The following is a 19,803-nucleotide window of genomic DNA, read 5'->3' on the forward strand; positions in this document are numbered from 1 at the left end:
TGAACCACTTTCATTTTGGTTCGTGGTTTGGTAGTGGTTTGTATGCGGTACACTACATCGTTGATCCGTTTTACAACTTTGTATGGGCCTTCCCAGTTACACTGCAATTTCGGGGACAAACCTTTTTTTCGTTGTGGGTTGTATAGCAGCACCAAATCTCCTTCCTGAAACCCTTCCGAATTAATTGCTTTATCGTACCTCGCTTTCATCTTGTCACTCATAATCTTTTCTCGTTGCCTTACCAGATCGTGTATCTCTCTCAGCTCTTCTTCTAAGACATCAGTGGATTTCTTGACATTCCTCTCCGCATCGGCATCTATCCCATACTTCAAATCAGCTGGCAGTCGAAGGTCATTGCCAAAAATTACCTTTGCGGGAGTTTGGCCCGTTGTGTCATGTACTGCCGATCGGTAGGCCATCAAGAATAATGATATGTGTGTATCCCAGTCCTTATGGTACTTGTCGACTACTTTCCTTAAATGCTCCTCCAATGTTCTATTGAAACGTTCCACCATACCATCGGACTGAGGATGCAATGCAGTTGTCCGTGTTTTTCGAATGCCCAACTTCTTGCACAGTTCTTGGAACACAGCTGATTCAAAATTCCTGCCTTGGTCAGAATGTAACTCCATTGGTACACCATACCTTGCAACCCATTCGTTTTTAACCACTTCTGCTACTGTTTCTGCTTCTTGGTTTGGGATTGGGTATACCTCTGGCCATTTACTGAAATAATCCATAACCACCAGTACGTATTTGTTTCCGCGGTTGCTAGTAGGAAATGGACCTGCGACATCCATGGCGATCTTTTCAAATGGTGCACCTGAAATATACTGCTTCATCTGGCCACGACTTCGGGTTTTGGGCCCTTTCGCTCTGTTGCATACCTCGCAATTGGCAATCCACTCGGTGACCGACTGACGGCAACCAACCCAATAGAATCTCTGCTTAATTTTCTCGAGTGTCTTCGTGATTCCAAGATGGCCTCCACTTGGACCATTGTGCAACTCGCTGAGCACGTCAGGAATCCTCTTTCTGGGAACAACTATAAGTTTCTTCTTGCACTGACCATCCTCACTCTCCCATACTCGATGCAAGCAACCGGATATCAATTCCAAACTGTTCCACTGTGCCCAATATGACTTCGCAATGGGACTCTCTGCTGACATATCCTCTCTGCTTGGTCTTTCGTTTCGTTCGAGCCCTTGCATAACATGTGACAGATCTGTATCTTCTAGCTGACACTTTCTTAGTTGTTCCTTGTCCCATTCATCCGTACACGTTATAGTCATTAGCCGGACATCTATAATGTCTTCTTTAGCCTCGGCCTTTGAACAGTGCTTGCATTCCAAACTACATGGCCTTCGTGACATTGCATCGGCATTTCCATGGGTACTACCTTTTCGATGCTCAATGGAAAAGTCATAGCTTTGAAGTCGCTCGATCCACCGTGCCAATTGTCCTTCCGGATTACGGAACTGCAGAAGCCATTTCAATGCTGCGTGATCTGTCCTGACATGGAATCGCTGGCCGTAGAGGTATTTGTGAAAATGTTTAATGCACTCTACCAATGCCAACAGCTCTCTCCGCGTAACACAGTAGTTCCTCTCTGGTTTTCCAATCGAACGGCTGTAATATGCAACTACCTTCTCCTGTCCATCGACCAGTTGTGATAAAACGCCTCCTATAGCATATCCACTTGCATCTGTATCTAGAATAAACGTTGCTCCTGGAATCGGATATGCTAACATTGGGGCAGTGCACAAACGCTCCTTCAATGTTTGGAAAGCCACTTCTTGCTCCTTCTTCCATTCAAAAGCTTTGTTTTTTCTTGTAAGCTCATGGAGGCTATGGGCTACGCTGGAAAAATTTGGTACAAATCGGCGGTAATATGTGCACAGCCCAAGAAAACTTCTCAATTCATGTAGATTCTGTGGTCTTGGCCAATCCTGTACAGCCTCTATTTTTTCGTTCGCAGTGCAGATGCCCTCTGTCGTTACCTTGTGACCCAAATAATTGACTTCCTTTTTAAACAGCGCACACTTTTTGGGACTTAACTTCAGACCAGCGCCAGCTATTCTCTGGAAAACTTCCTCCAAGTTCTTAAGATGTTCATCAAAGTTCTTGCCCAATACGATGATGTCGCCCAGGTACACCAAGCATGTTTTCCAATGTAGTCCTTTCAGTACCTGGTCCATGAGTCTCTCAAAAGTAGCTGGTGCATTACAAAGTCCAAAAGGCATCACTGTAAATTGCCAGAGACCATCACCGACACTGAAGGCTGTTTTCTCTTTATCTTCCTCCTTCACCTCCACTTGCCAGTAGCCGCTTTTCAAGTCCAGCGTGGAAAACCATTTCGTACCAGATAGCGAGTCCAGAGTGTCGTCAATTCTTGGCAATGGGTAGCTATCCTTTTTCGTTACGTCATTCAACTTCCGGTAGTCCACGCAAAACCTCATTTTTCCATCCTTCTTTTTTACAAGTACTACCGGTGAGCTCCATGGACTAGCTGATGGTTCGATGACGCCGCTGTCGTTCATTTCTTGAATGATTTGACTCACAACTTCCCGCTTCGCCAGTGGAACACTACGTGGAGCTTGACGGATCGGTCTCGCATCTCCAGTGTCAATTTGATGTTTCACAACGTTGGTGCGGCCTGGTTTAGAATCATCCTGGTCAAATATGTTCGCGTACTTTAGGAGCAGTTGTTTTGCCTTACTCTGATATGCTTCCTCTAGTCCCTGCATCCATGTCTTGATGTCATTTGAAAGATCAGTATTACTAGCTGAAACGTGTTCCTGGAGCTGTTCACAGTTAATAACCACTTCAGCCTCTTGGCATCTTCCCAAAATAGCTCCTTTAGTCAGTTTGAGTGGTGACTTGAACTCATTGAGTACTCTTACCGGAATACGTCCATCTTGTTTTGTCATAGCCAGGGTTTTTCCTACAAGTATGTTTAGTGCTGATTTGTTTGCTGCTTCGACAACCCACAATTTGTTTGTCCCACAATCTCCATCAACCTTTGCCCAGATGACTGCTTCGGATTTTGGTGGTATTTGCTGACTCTCTTCCACCAGCACTCGTTTACTGCTGTAGCCTCTCTCGTAGCCGAAATTAAGTGGTCGAATTAAGTCGATCTTGATGCCCTGGTCGATTAAGAAGTCCACTCCAATTATGATTTCATCAACAATTTCTGCCACTATAAAATTGTGTACTACCATGACGTTCCCAATTGCGACTTCACATTCTACTTCTCCAATTACCTGGGTGTCCTCTCCCGTGGCTGTACGTAATCTTGCTCCAAGCAATGGTCTTATCTTTTTGTTGACTAAATCCGCTCGAATGATGGAATGAGATGCACCCGTATCTACAGTCAATAACCGTTCCTTTCCGTCCACATGTCCTCCAACAGTAAGGTTGCTCGATCTTCTCCCAATCTGCGAGATAGAGATTATGGGGCATTCAATTGCGGGAGCCAGCTGTCGCCCCTTGCGGCTGACTCGATTTAGTTTAACGATTGAGTGGTCTTGGATATTTGCTCATCACCTTCTGCTCTGCGTTTACGACCACCCACATTGTTGGAGCTATTGGGACCGCTGCTGCAATGTCGTGCAATATGACCTGGGTTGCCGCACTTGAAACATTTAATAACTCCGGCATTTTTCTGTTGTGATCCCTTCAGTGCTTCCAAAATAGTGTCTACCCAATCTGGTCTTTCCACTTCTACACGATGAGCTTTGTATGCTGGTTTACTCAATAGTGAGGCCGTTTCCTGAGTCAATGCATGTGATACCGTTTCAGAAAATGTCAGCTTTGGGTTTGCGTATGTAGCTCGCTTCGTTTCCACGTCCCGTATGCCATTTATGAAACTCTGGATTTTTACCCTTTCAGTGTATTCCACGGGTGCGTCCGCATTTGCAAGATGAGCCAATCTTTCAATATCTGAAGCAAACTCCTGCAATGTCTCATTTGCTTTTTGGTAGCGGTTTTGCAACTCAATTTGGAATATCTGTTTCCTATGCTCGCTTCCATAACGTCGTTCTACAGCAGCCATCAATGCTTCATAATTGTTCCGCTCTCCTTCGGGAATCGTCTGTAGAATTTCCGCTGCTGGCCCCTTCAATGCCACGAATAGTGCAGCAACTTTACCTTCCGCATTCCAGTTGTTCACTGCTGCGGTCTTCTCAAACTGTAGCTTGAAGACCTGGAAAGGAACAGAACCGTCAAAGGATGGTGTTTTTACCTTTGGATTACTCGCTGAAACTGCTGGGCGATTCATTTGCAACTCCTGTATACGACCTCTCAAAGCTTCTATCTCGGCATCAATTTTGTCCTCGAGCTGCACAATTTTTGTATCCTGTGCTTCCAGCTTTGATGTTACCCTTATCTCCTGTGCCTCCAGCTGCGAGGATATGCGGGCCTCCTGTGCTTTCAACTGCTCAGCGAACTGCGATGTCATATATGTCTTTTGCTCTTCCAGTTGAGTTTCCATCTTGGATGTTATGCGTGTCTCCTGCGATTCTAGTTGTGATGCCATATATGTCTTCTGTTCTGCCAGTTGAGATGACACTGTCGATGTTTGAGCAGATATTGCAGCTAAAATCATGTTCAAGTCTGTACTGGTAACCGTCTGCGATGTTTCGTTCTTCTCTTCAATTTTTGTTGTCTCCTCGCCATCAAGATGAAAGACATGCTCTTCCACATCAATTCCTTCTGCTTCCATTGCTTCTCGTAGCCGTGCCTGAAGTTCGAGTTTAACGCCGCTTGTATTCAATCCACGGCTCTCCAACTCCTTCTTCAGTTGCGGGATCTTCAATTCACTTAACTTTGCCATGTCCTTGTTGTCCTCTAGAATTTATTCAACAATTCCTCTTCTGACACCAATTGTAACGAATTTGCTGCAAATCCTCTTATTTGCCCTTTTGCTAGGATCGTATCGCTAAACTGTTGAATAAATAACTCCAATATTGAATAACGGAAAAATGGCCTTTATTAAAATACTTCACAATAACACTCAAACTGTGCAACGAATAGCTTAAAAACCAAACTGATATCTTAAAGGAAACTGACTTTCAAAATAATAGTGCTATTGCTCGCTAGATATCGTCTTACTCGTAACTGCTTGACAATTCAAATCAAACTGAATTACTTCTTACTCGCCTGCATCGCTTTTATAGTTTACGCTGCATACTTCTAGGCTCTTCGATTTCCAGAAGTTACTAGTTGTTTCGGCTACAAAATCGCCAGCCACAACTACGTGCACAAATTATTGCTCTCTCTTGTGACAACTCAGATAAGGTATATGCATGTGTTTGTAGTTTACAGTCTCCCGCACACACATAAGCGTATAAGTAAATTCATCGGTGTGTGACATCTCATCTCTCGCTGCCTTGTATGTAAATGTTGCTCGTCGGAATGTGTACATATGTGTAGACGCAATTATTGATTCGTTTATGTAGATACATAATGATTGAATTATTGATGTGCATTCACGTCACTGCTTAGATCGGCTTAGAGCTGGCAGCACTCCTTAGTTTTGCTAATATTCGTAACAATATATTATTGCATTATTATTTACGACTTTTAAATACAAATATAAATTTTTACTTAGACAATTGTAAATAATTTTTTCATACTCTTCTTCTTCGAGAAATAAAAATTTCAAAGTACACACTATCTTTTCGGAACAGTCCTTAACTTTAAGAAAAAGATCATGGATAATGTATACCACTAAAGTATACGAAACTTTCTGAAAAGATCTAATCTACCTATTTACACATATATACTTTTAAGGGGATATAAAATAGCATCGGCCAACAATTTTGTTTCTTTTGTTATAGTGAAAATATTGTTCAGATCATTCCAAAAGTAGCCTGTACAAAATTACAGCTTTTATGTGTAATCGTAAGAACTTTCCAGGCATGATTTTGGCTCCTTCAAAAGTTGTTACTGGTCTAACCAGAACATTTTAGAAAAATAGTTTAAAGCGCCGCATTTAGTATGGTTGAGATAGCAAATTAGCTTCAGACGAGCTATTTCTATAAGAATATGTTTTTTTTTTTTATAACAGTACTATTTGTGAAAGCGTAGGTAATAAAATTTCAAATAAAAAAATTAAACCATTGGCTGAATATTATTATTGCGAACTCAAAAATCAGTAAAATGCAACTCTCGACATTAAAATAAAAAAATGTAATTTTAGCGGCTACTTTTTAGTGTTCACCACAATATTTTCTCTATATGCAGCAATAGAAAAACAATATTGTTTTGACCACCCTAATATTCATACATACTATATATATTTATGCAGAAAGACTCTAATGAGAATGTTAAATACCATGTATATTCTAATGTTCAAGTTAATACAATTCTTGTCTTTAAACGATTTGACCAGCTTTTTAGTTTATATCGAGTTAGTCACAAAAAATATATTCTACATACTTATTATAAAAGAAAATTTAAAAATATGCTTAAGAATAACTATTATTTTATTTCAATACTTAAAACATTTATAAATAGCAAATAAACACATAAAAAAAGAAAGCAGAGAAAAACAAGTGTTCCTTTTTAAATCGATTGCAAATGATTCTGGGTAAACAAAAAAAATTTGTATGAACTTGAAGGTTCAATGTGGTCATATTAGATCGTTCCAGAGATGGCGCCTTGTTGGTGCTTTTTACCAGAACGTGGGATCTATCAACATCGATAACACTCCTCAAAACCTTCGGGAAGAATCTTTATCGCTACAACAGCAACAAGAGAAAACAGATTTTTTCTGCTACTATTATAAAAACATTGGCACCTAATTTGGGTTTTAGATAAGACGGGAATTTGAAAAGTTAAGCACAATAACATTTTAAGAAACATAAACGAAGTATTTTAAAAATTTGACGCCGAGAGCTGACAACTCTTACTGTTATTAACTTAAAGACCTGGTTTTAGTTATGGTAAGAATTCAGGTATTTTCCGTATTTGGAACTTAAATGGATGCAACTATAGACCAAAAAACTTATTTCCATTATTGAAGAGTAACCCCATATTGAAAAATGTTTTCTGAACTATTTGTATGTTACCTACGCCAGAACTCAGGAATATGAAATTTTCGAGAAAATGTTATCAACAGCAAACGGCATTAAACTTGCACTTTACTATAATTGAACTTCATATTACACAATTAAAGGAGCCAATGATAACGACAGTTTCACACAACTTTTTTTTATTGAAACAGTTTTCAATATGAAAATACCAAACTAATAAAAAAGAACCAAAAATAGAAAAAAAAAATTAAGCAATTATTAAAATAATGGGTGTCATCTTGAATTTGTTCATAGGTAAGCTTAACTATTGCGATTGCGCCAAGTGCTTTTTAAATATGTCTTATCAGCTCAGCAAGAAAAGAAGCTAACTACTAGTTAACTATAAGTTAGTTAACTATTATTTGATTTTTATACCTTTCATGAACATGAAGTGGTATATTAACTTTGGTCCGATGTTTGTAACTTTGAGAAATATAGAAGATAGACTCACCATTAAGTATACCGAATTGATCAGGGCGACGAACTGAGTTGATATAGCCATGTCCGTCTGTCTGTTTGGACGCAAACTAGTCCCTCAAATTTTGAGATATCTCAATGAAATTTGGTACAAGGATGTATTTTTGTATTATATTAGACATTTGTCGGATCCGGTAGGATCGGACCACTATAACATATATGTATCTCCCATACAACCGATCGTTCAGATAAGATGATTTTGGTCATTACTGCCGCAATTTAGAAAGTATAAACGTGAAACTCGGTGATATATATTCTAATATATCTTAAAAGATATCCTGGGAAAATCACTTTGATCGTAGCTATATATAGTATATATCCCATACAACCGGTCGTTCAGATAGAAAGATTTTTTGCAATTTCTCCCTTAATTTCGAATATAAAAACGTTAAACTTGGTGATTTTTATTCTAATATATCATAGAAGATTTCATGAAAAAATCATTTCGATCGGAGCTATATATAATATATATCCCATACAACCGATCGTTCAGATAGAAAGATTTTTGGCCATTTATCCCTTAATTTAGAAAGTATAAACGTGAAACTTGGTGATAATAATAATAATAATAAACCCAACGGATTAATACCCTCCAAAGCCCGCCCAACCGACACGAGGGGCGCATCCGCATGACGCACGGATTTGTTTTTGTTTTTGCCGAGTTGTTGATAGGCGGAGGTTTGTTAAGCGTCGAGATCTAAAACTGCTCAGCTACAGAATAAAAATCATCAGCTGAGTATTATATACATAACAGTAGAAAATTATACATATAGTAAATTGTTAAATAAGTTAAGGATTTAGCATATAAAGATTTTTATTTTTATTTTTATTTTGTTACGAGTTAAGATAGGATAGGACAGTTTTCCTTATAGTAAAAAGTGAATCCGTTATATCAAATGAATTCGAGTGAGAGTTAAAATCATAACACAAACACCGGAAAGGTTCATTTAATTCGAAGTTAGTTCTACACTGCCTCAAAAGAAGAGGTTTGTAATGTCTTGACGCTCGTGATGGGATATTGAAGTTTACTTCGTTCAAAAGAAAGGGGCTAGAAATTAGTCCATTCAGTAGTTTAGCCATAAATAATACTCCTAGCATTTCTCTACGGCTAGCGAGAGTTGGAAGATTGATAAGCCTTAACCGACTAGTATAAGGTGGAAGATTATATGCAGAGTCCCAATGAAAATTCCTTAAAGAAAAAAGTAAAAATTGCTTCTGTATTGACTCAAGCCTATCTGCATGAACTTGATATCGCGGATTCCAGACTACTGATCCGTATTCTAGTATCGGCCTAACCAATGTGGTAAAAAGGGCTTTGGTTACATAAGGGTCACTAAATTCTTTAGACCATCTCTTCACGAATGATAGAACACCTCTAGCCTTATTGGCAGTAGTCATAATATGAAGGTTGAAACTAAGTTTAGCATCCATCGTAACTCCCAAGTCAACAAAATAATTTACTGATGCAAGACAAAGATTATCAATTACGTAAGAGGCTGCTGGCAAAGATCTCCGAGAGAAGCACATGAACTTACATTTATTGATGTTCAGCGGCATTGAATTCGCGTTGCACCAAGCAACTAAGCAGTTTAAATCCGCTTGAAGCAATGGACGTTCTTCAATAGACTCATAAGACCTAAAAAGTTTTACATCATCAGCATACATTAAAATTTTGGAATATTTTATTATGGTACAAATATCATTAATAAATAGCAAGAACAGAATTGGACCGAGATGACTGCCCTGTGGGACGCCAGAAGGAACTTTAATGACCTCTGAAAGAGTATTTTTAAAAATTACTTGTTGCGTTCTACCGCAGAGATAAGAAGATATCCACTGAGTGAGACCTGGTTGGAAACCAAGTCGATCTAGCTTGTGGATAAGCAATGAATGGGAAACTTTGTCAAATGCTTTACTGAAATCAGTGTAAATAACATCGGTGTGAAGATTTTCTCTAAATCCATTAGAAACATGCGTTGTGAATTCAAGTAGGTTGGTAATGGTAGATTTGCCTCTACAGAATCCATGTTGAGAGTTTGCAATCAATGCAGAAATGGAAAATGTTAGCTGATTAGTAACAATGGCTTCAAACACCTTTGGGATGGCAGACAATTTTGCAATTCCTCGATAATTTTCTACACATGACCTACTGCCGTTTTTGTGGAGGGGTATTAGAAAAGATTCCTTCCAAGCAAAAGGAAAAACTCCATGTTTTAGGGACATGTTGAATAAATCAGTTAGGGGCAGATAAATGTGTTCTGCACATCTTTTGAGAAAACATGTGGGAATTAGATCAGGACCGTATTTATAAGATTCCTTCAAAGAAGTTAAATATGTAAGAACCTCTTCTGGATATATTGATGGAATATTAATTGCGTTAAGTGAGTCAAGTTCATACGGGTATTCACTAGACAAAGAAATTAATTCAGCGGAATAGTTAGATTTGAAAAATTGTGCAAATAAATTAGCAATAACTTGATCGTCGCTAGAGAAATCATCACGGTATTTCATACCAGAAGGAAAGCCTTTAACCCTACGTTTAGAGTTCACGAAATTATAGAAAGCTTTCGGATTGCAAGTTATTTTCTTTTTCATGGCACAGAGATAGGTATTGTAACACTTTTTATTTAATTCAAAATATTTATGACGCAATATAGAGTACTTCAAGTAGTATATCATAGAACATTTTCTGAAAAAATCACTTTGATCGGAGCTATATATAGTATATAATCCCATACAACCGATCGTTCAGATAGAAAGATTTTTTGCAATTTCTCCCTTAATTTCCAATATAAAAACGTTAAACTTGGTGATATTTATTCTAATATATCATAGAAGATTTCCTGAAAAAGTCACTTTGATCGGAGGTATATGTATATAGTATATACCTATCCCATACAACCGATCGTTCAGATAGAAAATTTTTTTGGCCATTTATCCCTTAGTTTCGAATATAAAAACGTGAGCCGATGACAGTCCCATCCTTACTTGTTTTTTTTTGAAAACGACCTCATTATTTTTCTATGACGATGACCGAAAAAGGTCAGAGTGGGTTACCCCTGCCTGACTTGACAACTAGTTAAGTTTTTAGTTAGTTAAAAGTTTGTTATTTTAGGTATTATCGTAAAGTACAGTCTAGAAATTGTAAATAAATTTGTTGACTTGGGAGTTATGGTGGATTCCAAACTTAGTTTCAACCTACATATTAATGCTACAGTGAATAAAGGCAAAGTTGTTTTTGAATTTACTAAACGGTGGTCGAAAGAATTTAACGACCCTTATGCAACTAAAGCACTTTTTAGAACGTCAGTTAGGCCAATATTAAAATATGGCTCAATAATCTGGAATCTGCGTTATCAAGTCCATACAGACAGTCTCGAATCAATACAAAAACAATGTTTACTATTTGCCTTAAGAAATTTTCAATGGGACTTTATATAATCTTCCACCTTATACTAATCGATTAAAGCTTATCAATCTTCCAACTTTTGCTAGTCGAAGGGAAATGCTTGGTGTAATATTTTTGATAAAACTTTTAAATGGATCAATTTCAAGCCCATTCCTTCTGAATGAAGTGAGTTTTTGTGTTCCCTCACGGACTTCAAGACACTTCAAACCTCTCCTGGTGAAACAATGTAGAACGAATTTCGAACTAAATGAACCTTTTCGGTGTTTATACCAAGATTATAACTCTCACTCCAACACATTTAATAACTCGGACTTCCTTTTTTCTATAAAAGAGACTGTTCTCACCACTCTTAATAATTAATGTATAAAAGGATTGCTTCTGTTCTCTTTAAGCATTACGCTTGGCTGATGGTATCTCCTCTGTAGCTAAGCAGCCTCAGATCTCGACGCTTCACACACCGCTGCCCATGAAAGAATCGGCAAAAAAAAAAAGTTATTATATATATATATACCGCAAAAATGATCAAATCAGTTTCCAAAGAAAACTGCTGTGTTTTGCTGTGTTCGTCCAATTTATATACCATATTAATCATGCTGTGGAGATCTCTCTTGAACAAATTGGCGATATTTGAATACAAGTTTGAAATTAGAAGAAAGAGCGTTAGGTAAGTTAGTTACCAGACACTCAGGATATCAGTGAAGGTAGATATAAAGCAAATAGTTTCTAGTAATAATTTGTTGTGGGCATCCGGTAAATATAATGAGAGTTTCAAAGATGTAAGTCTCATTTATACCAAATAATAATATTGTAACGAATTTACTGCAAATCCTCTTATTCGCAACCTTCTACTATCGTTCGTATCGCTAAACTGTGGAATAAATAACTCCAATATTTAATAATGTAAAATAACTTTTATTAAAGTAGTTCACAATAACACTGATACTTCACAACCAATTGCTTGTTTAAATGAAACTGATTGTCGCGCCTCTACTGTTGCGGCTTTTTATACTCTGTGATTTCTTGTTTGCATACTTCTAGGCTCTTCCAGAATTTACTTAGTTACTGCTATATAATTATAACTACAGATGCACGTGTATAGCTTCTCATATGCGCGTGTATTTGTGTAGCCATAATGATTGATCTATTGATGTGCATACAAGTCACTGCTTAGCATCGATTAGAGATGACAGTACCCCTTAGTGTTGCTAATATCCGTAACAATATTATAAAAAATTTTACCTATATGCACCGGCACCCGCCTTTACATATTTGTAATATATTTGCGTGTAATTGGGTTTGTTTTATAAAACAACATGCTTATTTATAAAGTAGCTTTCTGTAACTATTGCATAGTTTAAAGGAGTGCCCTGAGGCTGTCACGCTGCGCTGAAAATACTTCCTAAATCCAATACTTGTATTAACTTCACGTCGTTTGATGAAATAAGTTTAGACCATGCAATCGGTTGAGGTTTTATCAGTTTTGACTGAAGCTAATTTTTGTATCAAACATCTTAATCGTGAAAAGAACCAAACTAGGCGAAGAAAGACCAGAGGGCTAAATCTAAACAAAAAAGAACATTTTTGATTCAAATGAGCCAAGATCGCAGCTACTTAAATGAACTTCCCTTATGCCAGTTGTAGCTTACTCAGAAAATATTGTGACGAATATTAGCAAGTTCATCACGTCACTATGCCGCTAGTTAATGAATGCAGCACAACAACAACAGCAATGTAAACAGACGAAATAACACATGCATGGACACAAAAACAAAGAACGCAGACGACAGTAGATAAACTTCACGCACATATGCATACAAAACAATAGCGAATATGATATGCAGAAACGAGAAGTAAATAAGCAACTATTCATGAAGGCTGTTCGTGGAACGTCTAGACCCTGGAAGAAAAATAATGACGAAATAACTGAGTGGTATAAGACGAAATCCCAAAAACTTAAAATTTTTTGGGTACTCGGGTTTTACACACGGGCAAAAAACTTAAGGCCAGAAAAAAGTACAAGGACATTAAGTTTGATCTTTTGACTACCCGATCTGATGATATTAAAAATCAAGAAAGTTGATAGTAAGTTTTTGCAGAACTTCGAAACGTAAAAAACGTCGATTTTTACACTTTTTCAAGCGATACCCTTTATTTATTTATTTTTTTTTTGAATTTTTACGATAAAATTTTGAGGCATCGCTGAAACGCTATGGAATTTAAACTGAATGTTGTTTTTGAGACGAAGATTCTAAAAGTATGAGCAAAATTAATATGCCCTTCCAATACTAAAACTATCACCAATCAAAATAGCGATACTTTTTTTGTCATTTCCAATATTGGCAGTTTTTTGCTTATAGCTTTCGAGGCAACTGAGTATTGAAATTTGGATTATGCACGATAATAGTCTATCAGGGACTAAAAATACCTGGGGCTTCAAATTCGATGTGCCTCTTTCAGTTTTGAAGGTAGAGGCAGAAAAGTGGAAGCACTTGGTTGCGTAAATTTTTTTCAGGAGCATGTTTTTTGTTGGCACAGCTACAATTTTACTCTTATCACTTCATACTCGTTTGTTAATTTTTTCTCTACACCACAGTAGTATACCATCAGTCGCCCCATCTTGGAATATTCACGCAAGGAAATTTATTGATGTTTGTATATGGGACAAATGTAGAAAAACATTTTTTTTAAACCAGTTTTTATTTAAAATTAAATGAAAAGAAACACAAATTTGGTAAAAAAATTTAAAAAAAAATGTCTATCCTTTTTGACGATTGCCAATTTTTGGCGAAAATTTCGTATGTTTGCCCCATGTACAAACATCAATAACTTTCCTTGCGTGAATATTCCAAGATGGGGCAATTGATGGTATACTACTGTGGTGTAGAGAAAAAATTAACAAACGGCTATGAAATATATTACGGTTACCCGGTTTCACATTTTTGCAGATATCTCTAAAACCGGGTTTCGGGTATCAACAAAATTTTACATAGCTAACAGCTGCATATATCTTCATATTTTGTTAAAATTTCGATATAATCGGTACAGTGTTGAAATAAATGTATATTTATATATATTTTGCTCGATCTTTTGCCTCTATCTTTTTGAGGCATTATGTAAGACGAGTAATGGCGATGCACTATAGCTCCAATTAACCCCTCAATGTTCCTAACAAAAAGATATTTGCGTGATACAATGTTTCAAAAAAAAAAAAATTGTTTTCTCCAAAAAAACCAAAGTTTGGCGGATTTCCCCACATAAGCAGCGTAATCTAAGGAATGATTAATCAGTTTGACTTTAACACGTTGTAAGTTAAGAACGCGAACACATTGTGAAGTTTAAGAGCCATTGCCGTGTTGAATAAGTAACATTTTGATGTACATGATATTTGAGCTCATTATGTTCAACTATTGAGTGAGACGAGCCAGGCAGAAATAATCGAGAATTTCAAAAATCCGTAGCCTTGCTCACTAGAGTGCCTGCTTCTATTTACATATTTGAAGAAAACACTATATCAGATAAAAAAAAGAAAATCTACCTCAGAATTTGATTGAAGAGCGCGTTATCTCAAAATTTGTTTCAAGCTCTAATGCACTGTTGCGGCAGAAGATATCTTTAATTTATGCTCAGGTATTATGCTTGCGAAATAAACTATAAGATAGGCTGTTCTCCAAACGCATTCTGAAATGGGAAGTTATTCCATGATCGGGCTTTTTTGAAGTAAAAATGAGACTGACATACTTCAAAACAATTCAGAAATACAGATCGCTTTCGAAACGGCAGCTAAGATAAGATGCAACTCCACTCAATCTCTTTACTGTGTCACTCTTTCGATCTAAAAATATTGTTGGACAGTTTAATTAGTAGTAATACATTTTAAACAAAAATAGATTTTCCTATATAAAATTAATGAAACATACATAAATAAACTTATGACTATGTAAATATCAGCGAAATCACATGCCATGCATAAAAACGCCGCCTAATTGCACATTAGGGTGCCTATGTAAATTTTCCTTCTTGATAAATATTAAATTGATTTTTAGCAAAAATAAACAAAAATTTGGGACACACACACGCTCAGCATGCAGCCAGGCAGACCCAGTAACAAACAACTCCCGCTTACATATGTTAGCACACATACACACACTTCACACAATTATTCATACGTACATTCAATATAACAAATCAACCGACTTGCCACACCCCCTGGCGCTTACGCTAAAAAACAAAACCGATTAAGTCCTCAAACGTCTTTCACTCATTTTAAGCCATTTTTTATGCTGGCATCGCTGCCATCTCTGCTGTTGCCACCACGGTTTGGCGTGTTTGAATTGACGTTCGCTGTCTCCTCACCGCTGTTTTGACTACCATCACTATTAATGTCATTTTCATTTTTGCTAATACTTTCATCGCTTTTATTATTATTATCATCGTCATTATTATTATTTGAACGTCGATATTTTGGCGCTATATAATATAGACCATCCTGCTCTCCAGTCTGTGTCAGTTGTGGCGGCAAACGCTGATAGGCGTTCGGTGGATATATTGGAGTATAGAGTTGTGGGCGCACCACCTGCGGATGTGAAATATATTCACTATCCGGATTTATAGGTTGCAACGGTTGCCGATAGTTAACCAATATATCGCGGTGCAATGGAATTGGTTGGGGATATTGACGTTGTGGTGCTAGTTGCTGCTGCTGCTGTTGGTGTGGCAGGGGTGGCGCGTAATATTGTGATTGATGTGAAAGCGGCGGTTGTGGTGAGTTATAGCGTTGCAGTTGCTGCGCGCCATATGGATTTAACGGCAACGCAGGCGGATAGGGATTAATATATTCTGCATCAGGATTAAGCGGTGGACGATTTGGCGCATAATTCACGTAAGTATCATTCTCTAGACTCCATAATGTTTGCTGCTGCTGTTGCTGTTGCTGATAGTTGGATTGTGGCGGCTGCTGCTGCTGCTGATAGTTGGATTGTGGCGGCTGCAGCGGTGGCAGTCGCTGTTGTTGGCGATATTTTACTATGCGACGCGCGTTTATCGGCTGCTGGAAGGGTTCTTCATAGAAGCGATTATTTTGACGCGCATGCAGCTGCGGCCCTCCATAGTAGTAACCATTGAAATTACGCTGTTTCGGAGCAATCACAATTGGCGGTCGTTCAATGCGTTGATATTGTGGAGGCGCCTGCAGTTGCTGTGACCCTGGCGCTAGAGGTGGTGCATCATATTCATTCAACTCTTGTCCTTGATTAACCGTCACCCATGGTGTTTGTGTGGCCACAAGCGTGCGCGGTGTACTTGGGTATTGCGGTAGTTCTTGTGCGCCAGAGCGGTATTCCGCGTAAAGTGGCGCTGGCTGTAAATATTTTGCCCTCACTTTTTTAGGACGTGTATGCGTTATAGGCGGTGGTGGCGCCGCTTGCTGACGGTAAGGCGTATCAGGTTGTACTGGCACCAGCGTAGTGGTTGTTTGATAACGACGCGGCTGCTGTTGCGGCTGTGCGTATTCCTCCTCTTCCCGCTGTTCTTGTTTTTGTTGTTGTTGATGACGTTGCGCGTCCGCTTTCTCTACGGCAATCGCATGGAATGAATTCTCGTCATCGACTGGCGGACTATAGGTAACCATTGGCTTGAATGGTGTTTCATCATATTCAGTAGGTGGCTGAAAGTCATCCGCGCCTGCTGTCGGTTGTTCTGATTCCAAATTCTTGGATGCATCGAAACTAAACTCGTATATAGGTTTCGCTTTTGGAGTACGCGGTATATTATTGTCACGTAGTTGTTGATTTTGGTAGTAACGCAATGTCTCACGTATCGCGTTCTCCTCTTGTTCGAAGTTCTCTAGTGGACGCGGCTTGTGATAGATGGGTGTTTCGACGGGCACTGGCAGCACTTGCTTATATCGTACTTGCTCTGGTTTGGGCGTAATGTAGACCACATCTTGTGGCAAGTATTGTCGTTGTGGCTGCACTTGTGAATTGGTTGGCCTGTAAGGACGTTGGTTCTGTTGCTGTGACTTGAATGGCCTCTTGCTGGTAGCGTACAATTTTATTGGTTTCGCATATACTGGCTTATCGGTTGTAGCGAGGAAATCATCGATAACATTTGAAGTAACATGACTAGGCTGACGCTTGGCCTCGAAGTATTCATAGTAAATGGGATTGGATTTCGAGAGCGTGTCTTCGTGATTCTGTGGTGCGGTACCGTCATAAGCGCCAGAGTTAGGCCGTGCTTTCGGATATTTGTTTGATGGGAATATCGGTATGTGTACCGCAACTGGTACGGGTATAGGTTCGATAATTGGTGATGAGGATACTGTTGGTGTAGGTGCGGCTGGAGATAGAGGTGGCAACTGACTCTGTGGCACTACGTGCGATATAGCGGCTGGTGGTTCTGGTGTAATGATTATTGTTTTGGGTTGATAGTGATGTATTTTCGTGATAACTTTAGGTCGGTACGGAGTTTCAGTTGTTGATGATGTTGTGGTTGTGGAAGTGGTGGTGGTTGTAGTGCTGGATGTTGTACTCGTGCTCGTCGAAGTAGTGCCGTAGCCACGATGTCTCACAGGTGGCGAGTGTATTTTTTCTGTTTTCTCCAAACGAGTGAATTGGTTAGGCGGTGGTGGTAGTACAATACCTGGCACTAATGGACCCGGTGGCACCGGATTTGTATAATTATTCTTATATACAAAACTATATGCAGGCGGATAGTACAATGAAGGATCATCTTCATCAAAGTCATCGGTAACGTTTGCATTTTCCAATGAACCATTACTTCGTCCCAGTGGAAAGGGTCCCAAATTTGGGAACGTTATGGGACGCGCATTACTCAAGAATGGATTGACAAATGTTTGGTTGTGATAAAGCCATGCCGGATAGGGCGCCGGGTAGAGGTAACCCGGTTCACCTTGTGCAGTATCTTGAGCCGATCCCGGCCGGGTAATAAGATTCTTCTCGTTGTCACTATCACTTTCGGGCGACGCATAGTTGGTTTCCGGTCCGATGGGATAAACTGATAACGATTCATTAGCGACCGGATAGACGACCGTGAATTTATTATTTCCGATAAACTGTAACGGTCCATTTTCTTCAAGCTGGACGGGAAATGGTGGCGGCACTTTCGGATTCGGTGGCAGTTTAATTTGCCTTCCTGGAGCATCATAATCGTCTATGGGCGGCCACGGTTCATCTGCCTCACCCTTGTTAAGACTACCACCTTTAATTACCAGCAAATGATCCTCCGCCAACCAAATATCTTCTTCATTCAATCCACCATAAGTACGCTTATTATCAATAGGTGTCTCTTTGTTGGGCAAGTAGCTCAATACACCCGGACGCTTTGGTGGCCGTCGAAACAATTCTTTTTCAATAAGTCCATATTTACCATCACGTACCTGATCCGAAAGTGTTTTTTTCGATTCTTCTTTACTCTTCTTTGATTTAAGGGCATTTTCTTTACCCGAACCTGCACTAAGACGCAATATGCCGTTATCCCAATTATCGAAATCTCCTTCATCCTCTAATAGCGCTTCATCATCATTGTGCTCGTCTGTGCCATCCTCACTGAGGTCTTCACGATTTCTGCTCAAAAGAAATGGTTTTGCAGTCGTAGTTGTTGTTGTCGTCGCTGCGTTATTCATTGGCGTTGCTGTAGTTGTACTAACTTTCACTGAGCGATAGGAACTGCGTCCTCCCTTCGTGCGCACATAATGCGTAGTAGGCTTGTGAGTTGTTGTTGAATTAGATACAGTGCTGTTTTTCGTGACGGCAGAGATTTGATAAGTGGAACTATCCTCAGCATTTTGAATATGACCTGCGACAAGGCGGTGTATCATACGTGGTCTGTAAGAGAATTAAATATGAGAATAGTTAGATATATTCATTAGAGCTGTAGAGGCAGAGGAAGAGATATAGGTGGCGGTAGGTGTAGAGGTAGAGTTATGTATGGTTAGGCGTAAAGGAATTGGCTTATAGAACAGTGATAGCTAAAATTAAAAGGCAGTAAGCTACATGCTCGATATTAAGGAAAACGAGCGTCGAAACTCTTTTCCGGCACAAGATTACTTTACCTATGAAAGCGATGACCTCGAAGGTATGGAAATCTTACGAATTACAGAGCAGGAGGTACTGGATGCATTGAGTGAAATTGTCGATCTGTATGATATTGCAATTGCACGACCATCGGAAGAAGCCAAAAAAAGCGTTAGGTTACGTACAATAGTCGAGTGGCAAGAACTGTGGGAAGAATCGAGCAGAGGGCGCTGGATTTTAACTTTAATTCGGAATATAGCGAAATGGTATGAGCACGGCAAACTAAACCACTCTCCCACGCAGAAATTGAGTGGGCATAAGCGTAGAATATAGGAGCATTCTTTCAGTTCGCACTCTTCAATCGAAATTAAATTGAAAATTGCAGAGAATGCGAAAAGATTTACTGTACACAGAGTTTTTGGGAAGGAACCTTCCACGAGGAATTTAGTCCCCATGTGCAGACACATGGAATATTGAACTGCTTTGCAAAAAGTGGTGTTTATAGTTTTACACTGTTGTTGCGTGCTCAAAGAGAGCGCAGAGAAATGCCCATGTATTAATTATAGCTCATTCGTTTCCTCCTCTTATCCGCACTTTCTACATCTGATATCACTCCCAAGGTTTAGTCCATTTACTTTTGAATCTTAAGTAAGAGTTCTTCCATCATATATAGTTATGCGTCCTTGCAGAAAAGATACGAGGCAACAAACACGCAGTTTCGCACTGGGGGCTTAAACCCCCTACTACTACTTCCGAATTAGCGCTGATCAGATGCAGGGCGCAACAGTCGGTGGTCACACTTATACTAACA

General features: G+C 39.0%; 1 protein-coding gene and 1 long non-coding RNA gene across 8 annotated transcripts in view; one reads left to right on the top strand and one right to left on the bottom strand.

Moving 5' to 3' along the window:
* LOC137250915 (uncharacterized) overlaps positions 1–19,803 on the top strand; it is a 570,288-nt gene that overhangs the window by 249,152 nt on the left and 301,333 nt on the right. The window lies entirely within an intron of this gene.
* Positions 9,063–19,803, bottom strand: part of LOC137250907 (uncharacterized) — a 341,188-nt gene continuing 330,447 nt past the window's right edge. For 6 of the 7 annotated variants that reach the window (XM_067784609.1, XM_067784607.1, XM_067784610.1 and 3 more), the window contains one exon: positions 9,063–18,803. In XM_067784609.1, the coding sequence (XP_067640710.1) occupies positions 15,221–18,803 (3,583 nt within the window). In that variant the 3' untranslated portion in view covers positions 9,063–15,220. The remainder of the gene's footprint in view (positions 18,804–19,803) is intronic. The other variant, XR_010953113.1, reaches the window with a different exon arrangement.

Source organism: Eurosta solidaginis, chromosome 4 (assembly GCF_040869045.1).
Source record: "Eurosta solidaginis isolate ZX-2024a chromosome 4, ASM4086904v1, whole genome shotgun sequence".
NCBI lineage: Eukaryota > Metazoa > Arthropoda > Insecta > Diptera > Tephritidae > Eurosta > Eurosta solidaginis.